The 27443-nt window shown below is 41.8% G+C and overlaps 1 protein-coding gene across 1 annotated transcript in view; it reads left to right on the top strand.

Moving 5' to 3' along the window:
• Positions 1-20929: 20929 nt before the first annotated feature.
• The window catches only part of ZDHHC4 (zDHHC palmitoyltransferase 4), a gene marked incomplete in the record, with an annotated part of 21395 nt that continues 14881 nt past the window's right edge, over positions 20930-27443 (top strand). Inside the window, 3 exon segments of the mRNA XM_073636499.1 lie at positions 20930-21125; positions 24143-24272; positions 26930-26991. Coding sequence (XP_073492600.1) covers positions 24150-24272; positions 26930-26991 — 185 coding nt within the window.

Here is a 27443-nt window from a genome sequence, read left to right as displayed (position 1 = left end):
ACTCTCCAGCTTCAAGTAAAACCAGGGAATTCAGTAGCTGGTGATGATGTCTATCACTGGTGGGATCCTGCATTCCCACCAGAGACACTCTCTGCATGAATGTTCTCCCAGTCTTCTTGTGGGCTTCCTCCATGTGTTCATGTTTCTTTCCAAAAGCATACTAGTAAGTTAATTAGCCTCTGATTAAACTGGTCCCATGGTGTGAATTTTTGTATGACTGCAGTAGAGACGTAACACAGTACATCTCTTTAGAACTACAGCTGGGTGTGAACGGTTTGATACACTCTGTTAAAGGGTATCTACAGGCGAAGGTTTTTTGACAGGGTGATGAACGGTTAGAACCCTTGCTAGATTTTATTACTCTCTGTGTTCCCATTAAAGACATCAACACTTTCTCTATTTGATTAGTGACCACTGTCAAGGGACTGAAAATAAGGCAAAAATCCTACATTTTGAGGAATAGAGGGGATTCTTCTTCAATTTGGAAAGATTACCTCCCACTTCCTGTAGAGTCTACAGGATAGGAAGTGAAGGGAGATCACCACAATGGGACGCAGATATTGGATATACTTCAAATGCTGCATTCTGACTTGGTAGATAGCTCCTTTATGATGTCAACAGGACAGCCAGAGTCCATCACTTTTATGAATGTGCCCCTGGCAGCTGTGGATCATTATATTATACACCTCGCTTCTGCCATGTACCCCCCTGTGAAATCTCCTGATGAACTTCCTGTGCATTTTTGTGTAGATGCAATGAAATGCATAATCCATAATTATCCATAATAAGTAAAACTGCACACAGAGTGATCTGTCTCATTGCCGAGCTGCATTACTCACCTGCAGAGCTCCAGGAGCTGGAAGAGCAGAGGAGGGAGAGACAGGGCACTACCGGAGAGGCTCAGTGTTTGTAGATCAGTTACACAGCAGCAACAGAGGGTAGGGAGTTTCTATAACAAGTGCTCTGGTTGCTTTGAAACCTAATCAGCCATTTATTAGGACGGAAGCTTGAGTGATATGCTGCTGACAGCACAGGGAGCTCTGCCAGGAGATATTGTTAAAAAACACTAAACAGGGGATGATTACAGTAACAGAACTTTATCTGCCATGCAGGCCAACTTGGCATGTGTACTGGGCATTTGAGGGCAGTGTGGGTTGATATTATTTTCCTTTATCCATCATCAGTAAAGTCCTGCAAAATACAATCAGCCTATAGACAACAATTAGAATTTATTCTGGAAGAGTTGCCCTCATGCTGGCTTCAGGGCTGTGAAGCTAAATTAATTAAAGTGTATCTAAACCCAAAAACAGAAACTGAACATATCGCAGCTTACTAGTCCTTAGATGTTGTGGCTGCATTTGTTTTCCCTTTGTAGGTTTTTTTTGTCCTTTATTTTCACCTGGTGATCAGACCAATAGGCGTGTGAAGGGGGTGTGCCAGGTGTTCCTGGGCGCATCCTAATTACTCTTTGCAATGCCGAATCCCCTTACTGCCTGGGCTTCCCCCAGTGTTACGCCCCCCCCCACCGTAGTGCTGCTGGCTTCCCTCCTCTCCCCCCCGGCTGTTAGGGGGATGTTTCAGGATGGAGAGTAGGGGAAGTGGTTAGTCAATAGACATGCTTGTAGGTTAATTAGCTTCTGTCTAAATTGGCCCTAGTATGTGTATGTATGAATGTGAGTTAGGGACCTTCTATTGTAAGCTCCTTGAGGGCAGAGACTGATGTGAATGTACAATTTTGTGTTAAGTGCTGCATGAATTGATGGTGCTATATAAGTACCTCTAATAAATAAATAAATGTCATTTTTTGGCCTCTTCTTTTTCTAAATGAACACAATTGCTCACTGTGTCCATTCATCCTTCCTTCAAAGACATGAAGTTTGCTAGTACCGTATGCTGAAAAACAGCCCCACGCCATGATTTTATGGCATCATTATGGCATCCAAAGAGTTCAATTTTAGTCTCATCTGACCAGGCTATATTCTCCCAGTATTTCACAGGCTTGTTTAAATGTTGTGCAGAAAACTTTAAACAAGCTTTAACATGCTTTTTCTTCAGCAATTGAGTCTTGCATGGTCAGCGTGCATACAGGCCATGGCGGTTGAGTGCATTACTTATTGTTTTATTTGAAACAATTAATTATACCAGATCTTTCTGAAGCTCTCCACAAGTGGTCCTTGACTCCTGGACAACTCTTCTGATAATTCTTTTCACTCTTCTGTCACAAATCTTACGAGGAGCACCGGGTCGTGGCCAGTTTATGGTGAAATGTTGTTCTTTCCACTTTTGGATTATGGCCCCAACAGTGCTCACTGGAATATTCAGACGTTTAGAAATACTTTTGTAACCAATGCCATAAGTATGTTTTGCAACAATAAGGTTGCAAAGGTCTTGAGAGAGCTCTTTGCTTTTACCCATCATGAGATGTTCTTGTGTGACACCTTGGTAATGAGACACCTTTTTATAGGCCATCAGACTGAACCAGCTGATATTAATTTGCACTGACAAGGGGCAGGATTGCTTTCTAATTACTGATACATTTCAGCTGGTGTCTTGGCTTTCCATGACTTTTTACACCTCCCATTCTTCATGTGTTTAAAACTTTTTCCCCGTGTCATTCCATTTTATTACACATAACGTTAATTTCTGAACTTATTTGTTCTGGTTTCTTTGTATGTATGGATTGCATGGGTTGTTACCGACATGTGGTGACAATGTCATGTCAACAGCACCTTTAGAAAGTATATTTACCTATGATGATGAAAAATGATGACATGTTCAATACTTGTTTTACCTGCTGTATAGATACAATATATATATATATATATATATATATATATATATATATATATATATACACATATTTGGCAGTAGGGCAATGGACAGTGTCGGTAGAGAAGTGGATGATGTCAGTAGAGCAGCGAACTGTGTCAGAAGGGCAGAGATTGGTGTCAGTAGTTTATTTTTTTATTATGACTTTTTTACAATTTTATTACTTTTTGCAAAAATGTTTAATTACTGTTTTTTACAATTTTTTTTAGGAGCCCCATTGTGGGGCTTTGGTGAAATACCATGGGTCTAAACAGATCCCTGATGTCTCACTATTTTAGACAGAGAAAAGGACTAAGGACAGAGATTCCCCAATCCTTCTTTCTGCAGCTAAGCAGCAGTGGGAATCTGCCCAGCATAGGGTCATTAGGGTGTGCCCAGGCACACCTGGCACACCCTGTGTGCATGCCTATGTATACATATGAGGTAGGTGCCTTAGATTGTAAGCTCCTTGAGGGCAGGGATTGATGTAAATGTACAATATATAAAGTGCATCATAGACTCTCAGTGCTATATAAATCCCTGTAATAAATAAAATAACAGCTTATATAAATGCATCTTTGTGAAATTGTTTATAGGGCTGCAACTAACGATTATTTTCATAATCGATTAGTTGGCCGATTATTGTTTCGATTAATCGATTAATCGGTTAATAACCTTAAAAAAAAAAAAAAAGTGTGGTGTATACCGTAATTTAGTTAATACGTAAAGTTTTAAAAAAGGCAATTTATTCTTAAATATCTCTATGCAGTGGTAAATAAAAATAGCCAACGATATCTTTAGGGAGCAAAATATGTAATCCACTCTGAGAATAACAGACAGAAGAGATATACTGTATATACTATAAGAGAAGATATATACTGTATATACTATTAGAGGAGAGATAAGAACATTCGTTTGATTTTCTAATCGTTAGTGGGGTCAAATCGTCGTTCATTTTCAACCACAGTGATGGGAAAATTTGGAAATAAAAAACTTCTTGGTGAAAGGAATTATCAGACAGTGGATGTGGTTTTCGTTCAGAAATTACAATTATTTTAAAAAACAGAATGTTAAAAACAAGTGAAAATTTCAAACATTCCTTTCATTCATCGAATGTACAAAGATTTTTCGTCTGAATATTCTCATCTGAAAATTGATCTGTGTGGCCAGCATAAAGCTTGGCGCACACCTAGGAAGTTTGCTTTTGATCTGTTTCTGCAGTGCTCTTTGCTCACGTGATTTTGCTGCGATTTGCGTTTTTGCATTTTTTTTGGCCAATTTGTTGTTGGGCAGATTAAAAAACACAAATTGCTGCAAAAAACACATTTCATGCTTTTCTGCAGCTTCTCCATTGAAGTATGTTGAACCAAAAAAGCACCGTTTTGTGTTAAAAAAAAAAAAGTCACTGACGCTTTCCAAATACGCAGCGGCTGAAAAAGCACACATGTGAACGTGTCCCATAGGAAACCATGTAAATGGACTGTAGTCCGTTTCTGCAAAAAGCCCCAAAAAACACATAGATGTGAACCAGGTGTAAGACGTAACATAATGGGGTTAAAAAAACGAATATTGGCCCTTTATAGTACAAAAAAAAGCAAATAATCACTACTGTAAGGGGTCCATTTTTTTTTACTATAGAACTGTGAAAGAAATGGTTACAGTAGCGATTATTTGCTCTTTTTGTACTATAAAGGGCTCATTTCAGTTTTTTTTAACCACATTATGTTACTGGCCGATTAATCGATTATGAAAATAGTAATCGATTAATTTAATAATCGATTAGTTGTCGATTAATCGATTAGTTGTTTCAGCCCTAATTGTTTATAAAAAAAAAAAAAAAAAGGTTCTAAAATAAAAGCTAACATTTCCTAAACGTCCTCATATAACTTTGGCCGCAGTCCATCTTCAGAGTGCAAAGCAATCAGACTCAGTTTGCAGAGAGCCAGTGGAAATCGGGGTTAATTGACCATGTATAAAATAGCCATGTTTTGTCACTGCCTCTAAATTATCCACATATGCATCTCAACGGGACAATAGTTGTTGAAACCTTTTGTTGCGGCCAGAGCCTTTCCTAAAGACCCATGATATGCACCCTTTGCTCCATTATCACGGGTATTCTTGTGGCAGTCTGCAGCTCAGGTAACCTGAGAGGATGGAGATGTCACTCTTAGATAACAGACTCAGATGTCCTGACACTCACATACAACACCAAGTGTCACTGCTCATTAAGATGGGAATTTAATAGCGCTGACCAGGAAGACACTAAAACTAATCCACTACGCCTCCTAGGAAAGAGCTATCAGTAGCATTCAGAAGATGCCTCTAACCTGTACCGGCTTTTATAGGTTAAACCTTAAAAGAGAAGTCTATTCTTATAACAATGCTTCATGTTACATCCATACTTATGGTGTAACATGTAACATAGTCACACTCTGCACCCACCCCCAAACTGGCCATATACCCACCACCGCCAGAACCCAGGGGCTCTTCTCCCCACCAGCTCCTGTCACTTTTTAAATATGCTACGGCTCTGCATGGCTCCGCCCAAAAAGCTGCGTCTTTCATTCACAGGAATCTGTGTGAGAATTGGCAGAGGGACTTGTAGTTCTCAGTGGAGCACTTGTAGTTCATTGATACTTCCTCCCAACACCCATAACTAAAAGTCTGTACGTCGGTACAGACCTGCCTCTGGAGGAAGAGTCATAGTTACAGTTGGTAAGGTTGAATAAAGACACCGGTCCATCCAGTACAACCCGAGTGTGTGTGTTTACAATTTTCCATATCCCTGTACATTGCAACTGCTAAGAAAACATATCTAAAAGTTTTTGGAATTTATGCACACTCCCCACTGATACCACCAACTATGGAATGGCGTTCCACATCCCCATCGCTCTAACAGTAAAAAACCCCTTGCACAGTTTAAGATTAAACTGCTTCTCGTCCCATTGTGTGGCCACTTGTCTTCTTTAGAGTGTTTTTTTATGGCAAAATATTAAAACACTGTCAGCCCCTCTATTACAGGCAGACATACCACACTGTGTAAGGCTGTTCTAAAAAACGAGGCATGTAAATACCTTTTTAGGGTGATCTTCAGGCCAGTCCCGTGACTCACGGATGCTTTACAGCTCCGATACATGGCTTCTGCAGGAGGGGCCAAGATCTCCATCTGACATCAGCCGGGGAGGTCACGTGGCCGCTCAGCCTCTCCCGCAGAAGCCCTGTCTCATAAAGCTGCTGCGAGTCATGTGACCGGCCTGAAGATAGCTTTAAAAATGTATCTACAATCCTCGTTTTAATAAAAGACTTACACAGTGTGGTATGCCCGCCTATAATAGAGGGGCTGGCAGTGACCATTGCAAGTTTTTGATTCTAAAAATAGTGGCGGGGGGCAGAGACAGAGACACAGAGCTGACAGGCAGGGAGGAGGGGGAGAGTGGAGAGCAGAGAGGACAGCTGCGGATGACGGAGGGACGTACGCTGACCATAGTGGTCAGGGCTCAGCAGCCCTGCTTATTGTGGTCAGCACACAGAGGGGGACACAGGAAGTGGCAGGATCACCCAGGTTTTTTACAGTTTAGAGAGGGGCAGATTACACAGCACAAGCACTGTGCTGTTAAATCTGCTTTAAGGGACCAGGATCTCTATGTTTTTTTTTGTTTTGTTTTTTAGCCTAACAAACATTTTAACCCCTCTTAAAGTGTTACTAAACCCAGGACCCTGCATTCACTATATCTGGTCTCCCACAATACAAAGAACATGGAAATGAAATGATTTTAGTAAGTATAAACTGCTAAATACCTTTTCTCATCAGCAGTTAGAGCAGTCTTCTTACATCTACCAGTGTCTGGACAAAGCTTGTAGGAGGAGTTTTCCTTCTACTTTGACTGTCCTATGAGGCTGCATGACCCCTGACTCTCTGTCTGGACAGTGCTGATTTTACCTGTGCTGATCACATGCACCCTCCCAAAAAAAAAAAAAAAATAACGCTCTAACCATACACACCAAACTGAGCATGTGCAGAGTGACTCCAAAGGCTCTGACTTATCAGATGGACTGGGGACTGTAGAAGAAGAGGAGGATCAGAGAAGACAGGATCAAACAGCCTTTTTACACAATGTGGAGGATTATCCCCTTAGGTTCCACAATGAGTATAACAAGCATGCTTTACTGCATATACAGACTGAGTTTACTGTTGTGGGTTTAGTAATACTTTAAGCGTCTCTTCTCCAAGGAGAATACGTTTAATTTTTGTTATCATTCCTTTACAGTAACTGCCCCCTTATTAACTTTATTGCCCTTCTCTGGACTCTCTCTAGTTCTATCACATCATTCATGAGGACCGGTGACCAGAACTGGACAGCATACTCAAGATGTGGCCGGACAACAGTTTTGTAAAGTGGTAGAATTATAGTGAGTAAATCCCCTTTTTAATGCATGCTAATAGTCTGCTGGCTGCATTTGCTGCAGATTGGCATTGCATGCTATTGCCAAGTCTGTCATATACTAAGACCCCCAGATCCTTGTCCATCCTAGATTCTCCCAGAGATTTCCCCCCTAGTGTGTAACTTGCATTCATATTTTTGCCCCCACCTTTCATTTTTCCATATTAAACCTGTCTGCAGGTGCATGAGCTTTGCACTCGCGATCCACTGATCATGGTTGCAATGTTTTGTGAACTCCCATGCAAAAAAATAATCAATGCACATTTGTTTTAGCAATCAGTACAGGTGCACGTATTATTTTTTCCAAAAGATGGAATATGCCTTTAACCACTTCAATACTTGCCACTTTCACACCCTTCCTGCCCAGGCCAATTTTCAGCTTTCAACGCTGAACACATTTTGAATGACAATTGCGCGCTCATACACCACTGTACCCAAATAGATATTTTGGGTGGCATTTAATCACCGCTGTTTTTTTTATTTTTGCTAAATTAAGAAAAAAGACAAGGAAAAAAAAGATTTTTCTTAGTTTTCGTTATAAAATTCTGCAAACAAGTAATTTTTCTTACTCACTGATTTATGTGCTGATGAGGTGTCATGGTTATGCAATAGAGTTTTGTCTGTCAGCTTACCTGTCTCCATGTGTTCATCTCTAAAGACCAGCTGACTCTCACCTGACTGCTTTTATAAACTCTCCTCTAGCATGGCTCCACCCCAGCTCCTATCAGGGAACCCTATATTAACCTGTGCACTGCAAGCCAGCAGTGCTGATCAACCATTGTATGTTAGCTTTCGTGTGTACTTGCTGTGTTTCCTGCGTCTGATTCCAGTTACCGACTTTGGCCTGTTCTTGACTATTCCTGTCTGCTCGTAACCCTGACCTTTAGCGTGTCCCCGACTATCCCTGTTTGCCTGTGACCCTGAACCTTGGCGTGAACTCTGTTGTCCTTGTCTGCTTGTGGCCCCGACCTTGGCTTATTCCCTTACTATCCCTATCCTCCTGTTGCCTACTGTGGGTGTGAGCTGGGGGACTCTGGGGGTCGCGACCTGGAGCCAGTTGCAGCCCAGTCCATCCTCACCACTAGAGGCTCTGGTGAACACCTGCTGGCTCTTAGACTCTGCGCCCCAGGGAATCTTACGCTCTAACCCTGGTGGGATCCGTGCTGGTGTTCCAGCGGCCCTGCCTTCCTTACCACCCTGACTTCCATCTGCAGCAGTCAGCCATAGGGTCCACTACCTTGCGTTGCACTCCTGATCCCAACGGTGTGCATCTGTCACCTAGCCTCAAGGTGACCTGGCATGAGGCTGCACTGGTGGACACTGATGAGGGTGCAATGATGAGGAAAGAAGAGCCAATAACCAGCAAGTCTGTTTATGTGTGACCAGCTGTGCTTGGACACAGTGGATTACATGGTAAAGGGCTGCTATGATAGGCCCTTTAGCCAGATCTGTGATCAGCTGTGTCCAAAGCGCACAGGGGTCACAGAGCGAGCCCGATGCACGGCCCAGGGGGTGCACAGGAGACATGCACATAGGACGAGAGCCTTGCTCTAACCATCTTTTCGGCTATAGTGGAGGAGGGAAGAGGTTAAAATCACCCCTGTAAAAGTAAAAGACTTACCTAAGAGGAGACGTCAAAAGAACCCTGCTATTACCTTTATCAGCCAGAAAAGCTTCTTCTGTGCTCCTCTATGATTTATTTTCACTCTGCTACTGGGGGCTGATTTCCATATGATGTTTAAGGTGTCATAGATTCACCCTGTAATAAATGTTTATTTATAAAAAAAAAAAAAAAAAAAACAATAAAAAAAAATATTTTAGGGAATGAATTCAAATAAACTTATAAAACCACAGTTTGTCAGTTTGGAGCATTGTATCTAGTGGTTCTGCGCTAGAACATGAACGCAGCATAAAGCTGAATTCCAGGGTATGGATATTTTTACAGCTTGGACCAATGTAACTATGCATATACCATAATAATAAATAAGTGATATTGTGCTAAGTGCATATAAAGTACAGTCAGGTCCATAAATATTGGGACATTGACACTATTCTAATCTTTTTGGCTCTATACACCACCACAATGGATTTGAAATAAAACGAACAAGATGTACTTTAACTGCAGACTTTCAGCTTTAACTTTAGGGTATTTACATCCAAATCAGGTGAACGGTGTAGGAATTACAACAGTTTGTATATGTGCCTCCCACTTTTTAAGGGACCAAAAGTAATGGATTAACAATCATACATCAAACTTTCACTTTTTAATACTTGGTTGCAAATCCTTTGCAGTCAATTACAGCCTGAAGTCTGGAACGCATAGACATCACCAGACACTGGGTTTCATCCCTGGTGATGCTCTGCCAGGCCTCTACGGATTCAGGTCAGGTGATTGACTTGGCCATTGCATAACATTCCGCTTCTTTCCCTTAAAAAAGTCTTTGGTTGCTTTCGCAGTATGCTTCGGTTCATTGCCCATCTGCACAGCGAAGCGCCGTCCAACGAGTTCTGAAGCATTTTGTTGAATGTGAGCAGATAGTATTGCCCGAAACACTTCAGAATTCATCCTGCTGCTTTTTTCAGCAGTCACATCATCAATAAATACAAGAGAACCGTTCCATTGGCAGCCATACATGCCCACACCATGACACTACCACCACCATGCTTCACTGATGAGGTGGTATGCTTTGGATCATGAGCAGTTCCTTTCCTTCTCCATACTCTTCTCTTCCCATCACTCTGGTCCAAGTTGATCTTGGTCTCATCTGTCCATAGGATGTTGTTCCAGAACTGTGAAGGCTTTTTTAGATGTTGTTTGGCAAACTCTAATCTGGCCTTCCTGTTTTTGAGGCTCACCAATTTTTTACATCTTGTGTTGAACCCTCTGTATTCACTCTGGTAAAGTCTTCTCTTGATTGTTGACTTTGACACACACACACCTACCTACTGGAGAGTGTTCTTGATCTGGCCAACTGTTGTGAAGGGTGTTTTCTTCACCAGGGAAAGAATTCTTTGGTCATCCACCACAGTTGTTTTCCGTGGTCTTCTGGGTCTTTTGGTGTTGTTGAGCTCACCGGTGCATTCTTTCTTTTTAAGGATGTTCCAAACAGTTGATTTGGCCACACCTAATGTTTTTGCTATCTCTTTGATGGGGCTGTTTTGTTTTTTCAGCCTAATGATGGCTTACTTCACTGATAGTGACAGCTCTTTAGATCTCATATCGAGAGTTGACAGCAACAGATTCCAAAAGCAAATAGCACACTTGAAATGAACTCTGGACCTTTTATCTGCTCCTTGTAAATGGGATAATGAGGGAATAATACACACCTGGCCATGGAACAGCTGAGCAGCCAATTGTTCCACTACTTTTGGTCCCTTTAAAAAGTGGGAGGCACATATACAAACTGTTGTAATTCCTACACCGTTCACCTGATTTGGATGTAAATACCCTCAAATTAAAGCTGAAAGTCTGCAGTTAAAGCACATCTTGTTCATTTCATTTCAAATCCATTTTGGTGGTGTATAGAGCCAAAAAGATCAGAATTGTGTTAATGTCCCAATATTTATGGACCTGACTGTATATAGAATTATGTGAATGACCCGGATGATCCATGACCAACAGCAGTTTTCACAACAATGTACACTTCATACCAAAAATTGAAATCAAAATGTGTAGCGCTGTCAAACCATGACCATTAATAATTAAAGTGCAAAAAACATCTAATATAATGCAATAAAGATGAAAATGTGAAAGATGAAAAAAGAAAAATTGTTAATAGTCCAAATGTCCCAATTCCACATCAATAAAGTGAACGTGTGCTGATCCAATGTTCAGTTTGTGAAGACACCCGGTGCTCCCCACAGAATAGACAGGGCAAGTATATCTGCTTACCAGATTTTAAGACCCTCCAGGGTCTATATGCACATTAGTGAGCTTTAACCCCTCACTGTGGGCTCAACCGCATCCACTACTCAGCTTGCTTAATTGGATTCCACAGGTGTATACCCCACAGTTATCATAAGCCAAGGAAGCTTCAGAGTCCAGTTATACATTCATCATATGAAAGAGGAAGATAAACTCATTGCGCAACATTCTTTTAAAAGCACACAGAAGTTTATTAAAAGTTGTACTTACAACAAAAACGATAAAATCAGGTTCAAAATGCCTTACTGCCTCACAGAAGAAGTCCCAATGGACGAAACGTACGTCAGGCTAGACACGGAGCAGTGGTGACATCCAAACACTCGTGGAGATTTTTGGACAAACAAATGTTTCCATTTTGAACCTGATTTTATCGTTTTTGTTGTAAGTACAACTTTTAATAAACTCTTGTGTGCTTTTAAAAGAATGTTGCGCAATGAGTTTATCTTCCTCTTTCATATGATGAATGTATAACCGGACTCTTAAGTTTCCTTGGCTGATGATAACTGTGGGGTATATACCCGTGGAATTCAATTAAGCAGGCTGAGTAGTGGATGCGGTTGAGCCCATAGTGAGGGGTAAAAGCTCACTAATGTGCATCTAGACCCTGGAGGGTCTTAAAATCTGGTAAGCAGATATACTTGCCCTGTCTATCCTGTGGGGAGCACCGGGTGTCTTCACAAATTGAACATTGGATCAGCACACATTCTGAGTTCACTTTATGGATGTGGAATTGTGACATTTGGATTATTAACAATTTTTCTTTTTTCCTTTTTTCATCTTTCACGTTTTCATCTTTATTGCATTATAATAGATATTTTTTGACTTTTAATTATTTAGATCCTGGTTTGACAGCGCTGCACGTTTTGATTTATATGCATATACCATACCTGGCTGATCCCCTTGGAAGATACTGACTCCGTTAAATTGATGATAGGCAACTCCTATCCTCATATTGATTAGTGGTTCCAAATTAATAATAACTACTGCAGTAGGGAACAGACACAAAAGATACGCTCAGCATCTTTCCAAATTACTGTTCTGCTTTATTATGACGCAATTGAAGGTTTTTATGCACATGATTACGTAGGTATCACATTAATATTACAATTGTAGGTTTATGGTAACAAGGGGCGTTACATAGGCAGGCTAATTCTAATCAGGACTCGAAAGAATGTAAACATTTACTGAAAACATTATTAGTGCCATGTGCACAGTGAGGGCAGAGTGCAATACATACAAAATACAATACAATTATATACAGAACTTACAAATTTCCATTACAGACTCCCCTCTTTTGATCAATATTTTGATCACTAACCATACCTGCTATCACCTTTAACCTGGAACCTCCACATGCTTAGGTGGAGGTAGTCCTGGCCAAAGAGGCAAAAAAAACTCCATTGTGGAGAAAATAATAGCTGAGCAACTTTTTCATTACAAAATGACTTTTCATTGTGAAGAACAAATGATTGATAAGACATATTTACAGAGTACTGGCTGTACACTCCTGTGGCCAGAATGGCCTTCTAGCTTAATTGTGGACATGCTGACTTATCAGCATATGTAAACACAGACAATTCTACATAAAATGGAAGACGTACAAAAGACAAATATGACTTCAACATGGCTAAACTATTTTTCAAATATATATATCCCTTACAATTAAAGTAATTGAATCAAAAAGTACCCTAGACTGTGATCACAAGAGGGAAACAAATCAAACACAGAGATTTCTTTAATTAAGTCATTTTTGCAGTGTCTGGTGTGGATCCAGGTGACTTTTCCTTCAAGTTTTGCAAAAACTGTACATGAAATAGATGCTGTATTGAGTCTCCAAACATTTCCTTATATATAAATGTCTCTTAACAATCCAAAAGTCACCTGGCTTTAGTTTTAGATCCTTCCAAACTTTTAGGATCTGGAATTAGGGAGAAAACACATAAATGAGTTTGTAAAAAACCTTAAAAGATCAGCAACATTCTCTGTGAGATCCGAATGAAGGACTTCAGCTGCTGAGACAAAATATAAGCAAGTGAGTAACACACTCCCAAACCAAATCCCATAGGGAGAGAGTCCAACATCCCCCTTAGGGGCTTGATAAAATATAAGAAAACATTCAGGCAAAAGTTTTCTAGTTTCTTACTTTACTTTGTCCGCTACATTGTAGACAGTAAGGGGTGTAAAAATAAAACCTCAAAACTTCTATTAAGGACTCTCCTATAAAAAATGATTTCCTCTGTTACTCTCTGTACTTTCTGGCACTCTGTACTTACAAACTACTTCTGATAACACTTTTTACTGTGGCCTTTGCAGTAGAATTTGCCACTGGACATCCAAAAAACATGTCCATACAGACAAAATGCAAATGGATATATCTTTTTTGTAATCTCTGGGAGGGATGTTGAGCTTTTGGTAACACCTTTGGTAACAGGTAAAACAAGAAGTGGTATGTTATAAAAACAACTGTGGAGAACCCTGGCTCTATCCCATGCTCATTTACTAAGGCAGCCATAACTGCTTGTGACTGATGACACGGTCCATGTGTCAAGCTGAAGGGAAAAGAGTGGCTGACAGACATAAATGATCACCTTTTCCAAAGTCCTGTTTCATAATAAGTTGCCCCCTGTGGACCACTTGTTCTTCTCGTTCTGGGGTCCTTAAAGTTGAATTATTAATCCCAGCTATACTGGGCCAGAACTAGGGTGGAATCTGTGAGTTGCACAGACCCATCAAGTGTCCGAGGCTGTAAATGCAGCATCCTTAGTCACCTGGTCTGCTTCCATGTGTGAAAGTTAATATGGCTACCTCAGCAAGAAGCTGGAAGGCTGAAAACAGACAATCAAATTAACTTGGCATGCTTTATTGGTTTACCTGCCGAAGTAAAAACAAACTTCTGGCCCTTCAAATGGAACCAAAAGCTCTCTATATCTCGACTATCTATATAAATATACACTCTTTTTATAGCTCACAGGCTTTGCTAAAACATGGAGCTCTGCTTCTTGAGCTGGGGAAAAAGGATCCAATGACTTTGAATACAGGGTATCTTTCTGGGTGATAAACTGCATACTCAAATCTACAAAAAATGTAATATCTGTGTCTTCAGGGAGTGTGTCCTGCACTGGGCTCACAGCAGCTGATTCCTATGTCATCAATTTAACACATGCGTCTTTTCCTTTCTTTTGAATAAATGTACGCATTTTTCATTGTTAGATTTGTACATAAACAAACTCATATTTTAAACCTTTCATTAGACAAACATTTAGTTAGCTGTAAATTTGCTGCACAGAATGTCGGACCATTGACCAAAACAATATCTAACTTTGTCTAATAGCACCTTTGCATAAAAGCTACAGCTCTGATATATCGGGGTGAACCCTTCATTACTGGGTCCAGCTTGCATAAATATATTACAATGTCTTGTTTTCTATCACACTATTTGTGTAAGAACTCCAGTTTCATGTTTCAAAAGACAACTTTTTCCTGGCAATATTATAATAAATGATAACAATACCCTGCGGTCATGCAGAGATGTCCATTAATCCAAAATATTCTTCTGCTTATACCACTGTACTTTACAAGAAAAAGGGGCACATCATTTCACAATCCACACATTCTGCTTTGGATTTCAAAAATAAAAATAAATAAAAACAAAAGGACCAATCTGTATGATGGACCAGAAAGCATCAAAAACTATAAAACAACTGGCTGCAGGTGGCATCTATCCTAACAGGGTGTGTGGACTTGATGTGATGGGTCTGTTATATTTAAATTTTATTTATTATTACTCTTACATCATGGACCGCACATCAAGTTTTCATCAAAAACCTTACAATATCATTTTTGTAGAAAAACTTCTTATGTATCCCATCCATCTTGGCTTTGTTAAATATTATGGCAGCTTTATTCAAAATAACAACCTCATCTTAATCTTTTTTTCTCTCAATACGGGTTTATTGTATAAATGTAAAATTACAAAATTGTTATCTTAATCTAAACTAATCCCATTTTTACAAATTTCCCCAATAACCTGGATTTCATTTCCAACCAAAGGTTGTCTAAACCAGTTTCATTATATCTATATAATTGTTAAACTCATATTAGAAATTAATACTCATTATTACTTAATTTCCCTTTTTTAAATGCACTGTTTCCACTATCAAAGGATATTCAATATGTGTAATACACGGTTAAATGTAACCTTCATTTTACCATGTTTGGAAAACAGATTCAAAATAATTGTGATCACATTGTTTACCATTAGATTCGTTAACCCGGCACATTTTGTTATAAATGTTTTGTCTAAAAAACAGAAATTGGCAATGGTGTCCTTCCAGCTTATCACTAACCTCTTATCCCAGCCACATTTCTTTCATGAGAGCACAAAGGAGGGGGTCACATCTGCGTACATGACACACACAAGCAATAGAACTAAAGGTCCCAGCATTCGCACACACACCAATATCTCTCTAAAATCGCTTACATTTTTCCCATTTGTACACAACACATGCATATCATTCTCTCACTTTCTTTTAACTCTTTAATATTTCCCTGCCTAAATTCTGCTTTCCTTATTTTGTTTAAATAACTTTTATATCTAGCTTCTATGATTCTATGATCAGATGGGGAGCCACAGTGCTCATCCCATCTTCCCTCTCTGACAACATATAAAGTATTCTGTTTTACCTCTCATTTCTCTGTTTCTGACTTTTACTAGTTGTAGTGCCTGATCCCAAATTCATCCCACAACTTAACATGAAAATGTCCCTTTCTGTCTAGTTCTAATGTCACCGTTGATCCATCCTGCTCACATAGATAGCTGTTTCTCTAGCTGTTTACTCTGCATGATTCTTAGTCCCTGTGGACCTTGGTAACCCAGTTACCCATTGTGGATCCCTGTCCACTCTAACCATTAATCTAGGGGCTCAGTATAGGCGGAACCGCACCTTCGGTTCATATATAGCGCTTCTCTTGCGCTGGGCATTTTTGAGGGTCTCTTACCCTTCATTCCCTTACTTAATTCAATGCCCATAATGACTGGCCAGTCTTCTCTCTTCTCTACTTGTGCCTATACCCTCTTGCCTCTAAACTACTTTATCTAGCAGATGTACTACATATACCTGTGAACAGTACTATTCTTCCCTTTCTTATCTATAACACTCCGATGGACAATAGACAGGGACAACATAACATATAACCACCAATCAATACAGTTCGATTAAGGGGAGTAAAATAGGTACCCTTTGTCCCGAAAATGCCTTACCGATCAAGGAAGTCTGATAACTCAAATGTAAGCAAAAGGCTTACCTCAGCCGGCTGATTATCAGAAATTCCCGGATCGTCTCAAGCTCCTCGTTTCGGATACTCAGGGTCACCTGGAATCCCCTCCTAAGGCAAAGCTCGCCATGCATGACTCCGTTAAATTGATGATAGGCAACTCCTATCCTCATATTGATTAGTGGTTCCAAATTAATAATAACTACTGCAGTAGGGAACAGACACAAAAGATACGCTCAGCATCTTTCCAAATTACTGTTCTGCTTTATTATGACGCAATTGAAGGTTTTTATGCACATGATTACGTAGGTATCACATTAATATTACAATTGTAGGTTTATGGTAACAAGGGGCGTTACATAGGCAGGCTAATTCTAATCAGGACTCGAAAGAATGTAAACATTTACTGAAAACATTATTAGTGCCATGTGCACAGTGAGGGCAGAGTGCAATACATACAAAATACAATACAATTATATACAGAACTTACAAATTTCCATTACAATACAAATCACTGAAGTAGGCATCGCTACTCCAATGATCTCCACTAGCTTCTCGGTCTGAACACAGGAAGTTGCTCATCGGCACAGGCCCCATTCAGAGAACGCCTTGCATTTTCTCAGAGAATGCCTCATGTCATGCACCCCAGGAGGCTTTGGAGCAATCTCCACGAAGGATGAGCTCAGGCTTGATCTGAACTTGCGTTGGGACCAAACCTGTAAGGAAGCCGTCACTTTTGCCCAATCAAATGCGACCAGGGCAGCTGCTCATACACAGCATTGACCTAAGATAGCCATGTGGCCTTTTGGGTCAATGATGTCACAAGCATCTCCACCTCTTTGTATGCATGCAGCTGCGGGGTGCCCTGTTAATTGGGCAACAGTAGGTCACAGTCAATTGGGAGTGAGAGCTTTCTTTGAAAATGCATATTTGGCCCAAACCTGAGCTTATCCTTATCTCCACCACACTGCCCATGTGCTGCGTCATCAGGGGGCTGGATGCAAGAACCAGGAGTAAACAGCTTTCTCCTGATGATGTAAGAAGAGAATGTGGTGGCCCGGGACCTGGTTACAGCAGAAAATGATGGTTTTGCTGGGTGTATATGTTTTTTGAAGGTAACCCAGCAAAGGAAGTAAGAGGAGAAAGAAAGAAAAAAAAAATATGTGGAGGAAGTGAAGATCCTTTTTAACCCCTTGCTGACCAATGTACGTATTAAAATGTCCTGTTGGCAAGTGGTTACACTGGGAGCATGGCTGCAGCTACAACCATGATCCTGGTATCATTTTTTTCACCTGCCAATCGGTTGTCATGTAAAAGTGATCTGGGCTCACTTTCAGAGCGCTAAAAAAGAACAGTGGATCCCAGACTCTCCCGTTCCTCCAGGGAGCCCAGGACTGCAGTAAATGGGTGGGACGGCTTTCGCAGAGGGGATGGAGGAACATCCATTCCCCGATCTCCTCTGTGATGATTTAAACCAGAAGCTAGGAGGATTTTGTCAATTTCTGGTTTCAGATCTGTCATTCCTTGACTCTAAAGCCTTGTACACACGATCGGATTTTCGGCAGGGAGATGTGTGATGACAGACTGTTGGCCTAAAATCCAACCATTAGTACGCTCCATCAGACAATTGTTGTCCAACTTTCTGCCAATAAATGTTGGATGGCAGGCTAGTAAATCTTCAGCATACAACGGTCTGTTGTCAGATTTTTCTATCATGTGTACACAAGTCCGTCACACAAAAGTTGAAAGTACAAACACGCATGCTCGGAATCAATGCTCACCAAACACGACATTAGCAGAAGGTGCCCAAAGGGTGGCACTCAAGAGCTGAAATTCCTTGTCTTACATCACTACATTCGTATTTGTTGGCCGAAAATTGTGTACCGTTTGTATGCAAGACAAGTTCCTGGCACACGCCCTTCGGACAAAAGTCTGACGCTTTGTTGGCCAACAATCTGATCGTGTGTACCAGGCTTTACAGTCAGGGAAGCAGCTAATCAAACCCAATTTGAGTTTGATTAGCTGCCTTGGAGGGCAGGGAAGACATCAGGGGTCCAGACCCCTCATATACCCATAAAGAGTACCTGTCACCTGCTCAAAGCTTGTTCTTAACCTTCTGATAGCTATAAAGTTAAAATAAATAAAATTTTAAAAAGTAGAAAAAAAACATGTAAATAATTAAAAATAATAAAAAGTAAAGTAAAGTAAAAGCACCTGTCTACCATTGCATAACGCAACTGCTAATGTGCACGTAGGTCCGGCACGCATATGTAAATGATTAATGCACCAGACAGGAGGTATCATCAAGGACTTCAGAATTAAAACAATAATTCTAGCAATAGACCTCCTGTTTAACCACTTGCTTACTGGGCACTTAAACCCCCCTCCTATCCAGACCAATTTTCAGCTTTCAGCACTGACGCACTTTGAATGACAATTGCGCGGTCATACAACACTGTACCCAAATGAAATTTTTATCATTTTTTCCCCACAAATAGAGCTTTATTTTGGTGGTATTTGATCACCTCTGCGGTATTTTTTGTTTAAAAAATGTAAAAAGACTGAATTTAAAAAAAAAAAATATATATTTTTTTATATTTTGTTATAAAAAAATTAAAACAGGTAATTTTTCTCCTTCATTGATGTACGCTGATGAGGCGGCACTGATAGGCGGCAGTGATGGGCACTGATGGGTGGCAGTGATGGGCACTGATGGGTGGCAGTGATGGGCACTGATGGGTGGCAATAATGGGCACTGATATGTTACACTGATAGGCAGCACTGCTAGGTGGCACTGATTGGCACTACTGGTGGGCATTGATAGCTGGCACTTGTGGGCACTGTTAGGTGGCACTTGTGGGCACTGTTAGGTGGCACTGTGGGCACTGTTAGGTGGCACTGTTAACTGGCAAAGATGAGGCAGATGTGCCTCTTCCACTTTGGGACCGATGTTCCTCTCATCTGAGCCGGTGATCGGCTTTTTTTTCTACTCGCGCTATCAGAGTGAGTAGAAAAAAAAACGATTACCGATATTTTGTTTACATCATGTGATCAGCTTTCATTGGCTGACAGCTGATCACATGGTAAGGGTCCGGGACCGGCCCCTTACTCGGATTGGTGATCAGCCGAGTCTCAGTGACTCGGTGATCACAGCGTGCTCGGCGCGCGCCCTGTAGGGCGCGCGCAGAGCGCATGCACAGGGGAGACCATCTTATGACGGCCTCCCAGGAATTCAGGTCCGCGCTGTGGCCGTCATTCAGCCATAGTGCGGATGGCAGGTGGTTAAAGAGAAGTTTTAAACAGGAGGTAAAAATACTGTAGCTGCTGACTTTTATAATTAGGGCACTTACCTATCCAGGGATCCTGTGGTGTCCTCACCCGAGCCGATTCCTGAATCAGCTCTCGGGTGCTGGCGCCGCCATCTTAGCTAAGGGAAACCAGCAGTAAAGACTTCCGCGAATCACACTGCGCTCTGGGAAGGAGGGGGGCCAAACTTCCGGCTCAGTTTGCTGCGGTGAACTGAGACCAAAGTGAGACCTGAGACCAAAGGGAGCGGGTAACTGTCAAAAACAGGTACCCGCACATCCCCAAAAGGTGCCAAATGTGGCAGCGGGGGGCAGAGAAGCAGACCTTTTGGGGTGGAGCTCCGCTTTAACTCTAAACTGGTAACCTGTAAAGGCTTTTAAAGCGCCATTTATGGACAGGTTTAGCCACTTGATGTGTTTGGAATCTATTTACTTGACACATCATCATCTTTTATATTTTATTTAAAAAAATGGGTGCAACCAATCAGCTTCTAACTTCTTCAATTAAGCTTTGATAATAAAACCTGGAAGCTGATTGTTTACTAGGCAGTGCTGCACCAGATTCTGTGTGCACCTGAATTTGCATTTGATAAGCGGCTGTGCAAATAATGTGTGACATAAAAGACTGCAACAACCACCATTTTATTCTCCAGGGCCTCTGCTTTTAGAAATTATAGAATGTTTGGGGGTTCTAAGTATGGTTGCCACCTCATCCCTTTAAACCTGAACACATATGAATTACACAGGTTCTGTGGCTGACTAGGGTGGTAATTAAACCTACTTGGTGCCTTATCTGCATCTAATTAGCCTCAGAACCTGTGTAATTCAAAGGTGTTCGGGTTTAAAGGAATGAGGTGGCAACTCTAGTTCTAAGTGATTTTCTAGCAAAAAAAAAAAAAAAGAATACAAATGTTTACTTATTTTAACACGTATGAGAGAAATGTCAAAACTACTTGGGGTGGCAAGAGGTTAAAGTATTGAAGCCAAAGGACAAGCATGACAGTCAGGGAATTAGCATTTCCAGGAGAGAAGGACAATTGGGGATTCCACATGCCACTATGCTTTCTACCATTGGAATGAAGTACTGTACATTTGCTCTGTTAAAAAATTACCCTGCGAAGAGCAGCCATATAGTGCCTCCTCCTTGTCATTCTCCATAGTCCTCCCATCCCCCATAATGCAACCCAGCTGGCAGCTGTAGCCACATCCCTGTCTGCGAGCAGCATCAGCAATCCTTAGTATCGGTGATCGTCTCCAAAGCCTGAACATCGGCAGAACACCGTGTTGAAGTCGCTCTCCTCTTCCGGGTGTAGGAAGATGGCCGCGCCCTGCGGTGTATAACAACACACGGGTGATTTGACATAACAACATGTAAGTTCTCTCATTTATTCTGTTTTTATATGAGCTATTTTTGTTTTTTTTAAATGTTGTGTGTGTTGCAATGTTAAAGAGAACTAGTCACAATTAGAATACTCAGGAAAATCGGTGTAAACCCAATGGCTAAAATCTCACATGAGCTTTAACCTGTTATTATCACTTTCAGTCTCTTTAAATCTGCAGGTTTCATAAAAAGAACAGCTGAAGATAGAGTTGCCACCTCATCCCTTTAAACCCGAACACATATGAATTACACAGGTTCTGAGGCTAATTAAATGCAGATAAGGCACCAAGTGAGTTTAATTACCACCTTAATCAGCCACAGAACCTGTGTAATTAATATGTGTTCGGGTTTAAAGGGATGAGGTGGCAACCATAGCTGAAGATCCCTGCCATGAAGGTCCTGATCCAAGCACTTCCTGCTATGGGGTGACAAGCAGGGGTGTTTGGATTCAGTGAGCTGGTGTTCTGCCGAGAAAGTTTCGCTCGACGGATAAGGACCCCCCTTTACTGCGCAGGCGCTGCGGGATCCGGCGGAAATAGCCGAAGGCGAATAGGCGAAAATCAGCTGTACACGGCGCCTGTAAGAGGGCCCCTTGCGGGCTCGCTTCGCTCGCCACGCTTCGGCCTCGCTTTGCTCTGCTCTTTTTTTATTCCCCCTCTAGGTCCACTTGGATGGTGGGGAAGGAACCTGGACCTAGGGCGCAGGCGCCGTGTACAGCTGATTGAACATTTTGAGCTTCGGCTATCACCGTTGGCTCATAGTAGATCGTACTGCGCAGGCGCTGCGCCTGCGCAGTACAGGGGGGTCCTTATCCGCCGAGGGAACTTTCTCGGCAAGACACCGGTCAGGAAGCTGTCACCTGTACTCGACCAATCACCGTGACGTTCTCCTCCCCACAGCTGCATGTAAACCTAGGGGCATGCATATGGGCAGCTGAGGCTCAATGAAGAGGAAATCGGTGATCCCTGCTGCCGCACATCTGTATGGTCCTATAGTAGTGATAAGAGTGGCAACCTCTAGCCCCCCAGAGCTTAATTATGGTGGTGGGAGCGAAACATGTTGGGGGCGTAGCCTGGTTAGATCGAGGCTGAGGTTGCCACTCTTATCACTACTTAAGGATCACATGGATGATCCAGCGATCACCTCTTTCCTTTTCCTTGAGCTACAGTAGGATCCAGGACGGGCCCCATCTCTTGCCAGCACTCCCAGCGGCACATGCAAAAGAATCCACATACATACCCCATATCAGCTGAGCCTGAGCTGCACACAAAGAAACACTATGGGTCACATATGGGCAGCTGCGGGTGGGAAATACCTCAGCTGCAGATGATTGGTCCAGTACATATGACAGCTTCCCGGACGGCTCTCACACTTGAATTGGGATTGGATCTGAACATGCCTAAGCTCCATATTTAGTGACAATACTCTGTCCCCGTCTTTAACTTTTGCTCCTTGGTTTTCACCCTCTCTCAGTGTAAACTGTATACCAATCAGCCATAACTTTATGACCACCCACCTAATATTGAGTAGGCCCCCTTTGCCACCAAAAACAGCCCTTACCCATCAAGGCATGGGCTCCAAAGTACCATCCACATGAATGACAGGACCCAAGGTTTCACAGCAGAACATTTCCTAAAGCATCACACTGCCTCCACTGGCTTGCCTTCTTCCCATACTGCATCCTGGTGCCATCTCTTCCCCAGGTAAGTGACGCACACACACCCGGCAATCCACATGATGCAAAAAAAAAAACATGATTCATCAGACCAGACCATCGTCTTCCATTGCTCCGTGGTCCAGTTCTGATGCTCACTAAGGATGAGCTCCAGCGTGTTCACACAGCCCACGTGCAGAGCCCGCCAGGAAATCAGCACTGGGCTGCGCTAATCACAGGCAGTGAGACATTGTCCCGATGCGTGGCTGCAGAGATCGGGAAATGTCTCACTGCCTGTGATTAGCGCAGCGCAGTGCCGACTTGCTGGCGGGCTCTGCATGTGGGCTGTGCGAACACGCCGAAGCTCATCCTTTATGCTCACATGCCATTGTAGGTGCTTTTAGCTGTGGACATGGATCAGCATGGGCACCCTGACTGGTCTGCGGCTATGCAGCCCCATAGTACACAACAAAGTGCGATGCACTCTGTGTTCTGGCGCCTTTCTATCGGGATCAGCATTCACTTTTTTAGCCGTTTGAGGCTGCTAAAGTGGCTCTTCTATTAGATCGGACTACACAGGCCAGCCTTCGCTCCCCACCTGCATCAGTGAGCTCTTGGCTGCCCACGACCCTGTTGCTGGTTTGCCAGTTTTCCTTCTATGGATCACTTTTAGTAGGTCCTGACCACTGCAGGCCAGGAACATCCCACAAGAGCTGCACTTTGGAGATGCTCTGACCCAATCGTCTAGCCATTACAATTTGGCCCTTGTCAAAGTTGCTCAAATCCTTACACGTGCCCATTTTTTTTTTTCTGCTTTCAACACATCACCTTCAGGGACATCATGTTTACTTGCTGCCTAATATATACAGCCACTTTCAGATGTCATTATAACAAGATAATCAATGTTATTCCCTTTACCTCTCAATGGTCATTATGTTATGGTTGATTGGTGTGGCAGTGAGGATGCACAGTCCAAATGTTCACCAGGTTCCAGCACAACTCCTTCCAGCTTCCACTCATTGAGGGTGCTTAGGTGAAGTGATGGATGATGCTGCCAAAAATCATAGTCCAGTGTAGAAAGAATAACCAGCACACCATTGTAAGTAAATAAAAACAGCAGGACCAAATAATGCAACGTGTTTGAGCTACTTACTTTTTATAATCAGGTAGCTGGGTTACAGCAAGGAGATGTACTTAATGAAAACTTCACTTTGTAACTTTTCAATGACGATCACACAAAAAAAGGGGGTGGGATCAGCGCATCAGTAGCTCATGGCACAGCTCTGATATACTGCCATGTTACAGAGGCATACAGCTAATCCTCTATGTCTGTGTTTTGTTTTGTTTTTCCAGTCTTAGAATGGACTTCCTGTGGCTTTTCATCCTCTATGTGTCTGTTCTTGTTCTCTGTGTTTCTGTTTATTGCTGCTTGTCAGGAAGATCCAGGAGCAGACTGGACAGTGTGTTCTACAGAGCTGAAGAGGTGAGATACTTTTTTTTTTTTTCCATAACAACATAAGAATAGCGTCAGACAGATATTTTGTACACAAGAAACTTTATTAATCAACATATAACAGAACATCTGTCCTTGCAGGTGGCAGTCAAATTCATTCTATCACTTCTCTATACCGCTTTAAATTAATCAAAAGAGGGAAAAAAATAGCCCTGGCATCTACAATTTATGTTGGAGGTACACTCCTTGCAGTGCTTGAACTAATGTAACCACTGGGTATTTGTAATAACCAAAATAAATGGTGCTGTGTAAAGAAACAGGTGAAGGGTCCTTGCACATAGGTGCCCTGAGTACACACAATATGAATTCTGGCATATTTCCCCTGCTGGAAGCATAGGTGCTACATACAGCCACCCATAGACCTGAATGGTTGGTTGTGTGGATGAACTCAGGTGTAAGCTGGTACAGTTGTAAACACTTCTTTAGCGTATAGGTGTATTACATAAATAGAACATTTCTGTCTTGTAATATGCCATACACTATACAAGTGTTCATGTGAGTTCCAGCGTATACGCGAGTACAGCTGCGCACAGCCATACATAACTATAGACAGCTGTATCCAGCACCTGAGCTCCTGGTTGGGGAAATGCACTGGAATTTTTGTTGCACAGACTCAGGGCATTTGTGTGCAAGAGCCTGATAAGAGAATATGTCACCAGCACTTGAAAAATGTCCATTTTACTTGTTGTGGAAACAGTGTCACATGGGTCACAGATTCACAGTAGCCAATGTTTCTAGGCTATAACGACCTATAAGAAAAGGTAAAAATCTGGCTAATCGCATTCACCTCATTTAAAGTCCCGGGACGACTTTTTGTGTTTTGTGTATAATGACCTATATGACACTGTTTCCCCAATAATTGAAAGGCATGGCTATTCTTGAAGTGCTGATGACTTTTGTGTTTTAATCCTGCTGACATTTTATTATATAGCCTAACACTGCAGTGTTTGGCCACTGAGCATAGCAGTGTCACCAGAGATATAGAGGGGCTTCCAAAGCTGACTTGACAATGCTAGTTGCCTGGCTATTCTAAACAACTGTCTTCAATATGTAATCACTGACCCAGAACAAGTATTAAGAATTTCAAGATAGACGTAAATCCTTATACATGCTTCTTCTGGGTTTTGTGACTCTATTAAAGTCAAAGGGTTAATGACAACCCACCAGCTAACATTTTCAGAAGGCTAGCAATGATGGCCTCCATGTTTTCTCATAACAGGTAAATGTTGAAAGCTGAACTCTGGGTGCATGCAGATACTGTATATTCATTATTATCCACAAAGAATATAAATCGATTGTGTGTGCACCAAATTCCGTTGCACAACTCAGGAATTATCTTGTAAAAGAAGCAGTGATATCACCCATGTAGACTGTGCACTAAGCATTGCTGTGGCTGGGACCCAGAAGGTCCTTTAACTACAAGTTGGGATGTATACAAGACCAGTCACTCTGCACTAGAAGAGAGAGCAGCAGTGACCAGCCTTTATTAAGGAAGCCCCTCTATAGAGACAACAACACGCACAGTGCAGGGCTATTAACCATGTGAAAAGGTGAGCTTATGACCGAGGCATGAAACGCCTTAGAGAGGACTCTGCAGGGGACCGGTTGCATTGATTGAGACACCCTGCCAAAGCCAGGAATAAGGTAGATAATACCTCTTTTCCTTACACCTCTAGACTAAACAAGCATTTAAACCTTGAAAACTACAAGGGTACATTTTGTCTCATTTAGCTTTATTCCATATTCTGATTAGTTCTTTTCATATCCAGGGATACCAAGTAGCTTTGTGAATATGACCTCTGCCTTGTTTCTGTGCTTTTGAGTCCTGTCAACTGGCTCAGGCCAGTATCAGTCTTCCACATTTAGCATTCAGCTTGTCTGCCCACTGCACTATAACTACAGACACCCTACCGGAAAGCATCTGCGACACGTACTTGCTTGATTTAATATCACTCAAGTGCCCAATTCCTCTTAGTGAATTTTTTGCTTTCTACAGTTCGCTGCCTGGAATCACATTGTGGACTGAGCAGGGTTTGGCTGATGCTGCTAAAATGAAATGGGGTGGGGGGAAGCACCATCTGTAAAGAAAAGATTGATACATACCTCTCCGCCACCCTTCGAAGAGCTAAGCTGGCTAAAGGATCTTCAGCGTCCAACATACTTCCTGGAGTGTCAGATGCCTAGTCTCCTGCTGCACGCTATGGCATTGATGTAGAGGTCAGTGGATGAAACCATAGCACACAGCGAGGGACCAAGCTGAAGAATTTCAAGAGGACAAATATTGGCAGTGAGGACAGCAAGGCAGGCAAGAATTAACACGCTCCTTTATAGCAAGTCCCTTTTTTTTTTTTTTTTTTTTTTTTGCATTTTAAATATTTAATCTGGCAAAAGCGTTGCTTTTAAGTGTAGAGATAAGATGATCCTATATCGGACCTTTGTAGATCCCATGTTTACCCAACACACATGCAGTGAAAATGTGCATGTCCAGTTAACATGAAGTCTCTCACTCTCTGATCCTTCAGTTCTGAACAACCAGATCCTCCTTGTGTACCCATTTTGTGAGCAACACCAAACTGGAAACAGATATCCATTTCCATATGTAAAGCTGAACCCCTTTATATTTGCAGGCGCTTTCCTATGTGTTACCAACATGGCTGCACAGTTGTCTTACCAGCTGCTTCTATACAAGGTATGTTATGTAAAATTAGATTGTGTTGCACATTTACCAGGGATGTCACTTTCCCTTCCCACTTTTTTTACATTTTAGGTTAAACCAACCACTGAAAATGTGTACGTGGTGTTGAACATGTTAAAGTGAAACTGCGAGGAAAACTTTTTTTTCAGTTTTGGCTAGAATGTCTGTTAAGTTTTAAAAGCCAATTATCCCTAAATTCTTGTCCCAGAGATGCTTGTCACCAGGATAGGAAGTGAGGAGAAACCTCTCTAGTGGTAACACAGACTAGAATAAAAAACATTTTTACGATAAAGGGGTCTATCAAAAGTTAACAGCCAACACGTTTCGGGGTCAAAAACAAATCCCCTTTATTAAGGTAGATTTGGGAGCAATCAGGACAGTTGGTTAATCTTGCTGATTAGGGTTGTCTGCCACAAGTTCTAAGTCATCTCCACATCTTGCCTGGT

This window comes from Aquarana catesbeiana, linkage group LG06 (assembly GCF_042186555.1).
Source record: "Aquarana catesbeiana isolate 2022-GZ linkage group LG06, ASM4218655v1, whole genome shotgun sequence".
NCBI classification, from domain to species: Eukaryota; Metazoa; Chordata; class Amphibia; order Anura; family Ranidae; genus Aquarana; species Aquarana catesbeiana.
Note: the sequence above shows the minus strand (reverse complement) of the source record. Positions and strands in the feature narration are given on the sequence as shown.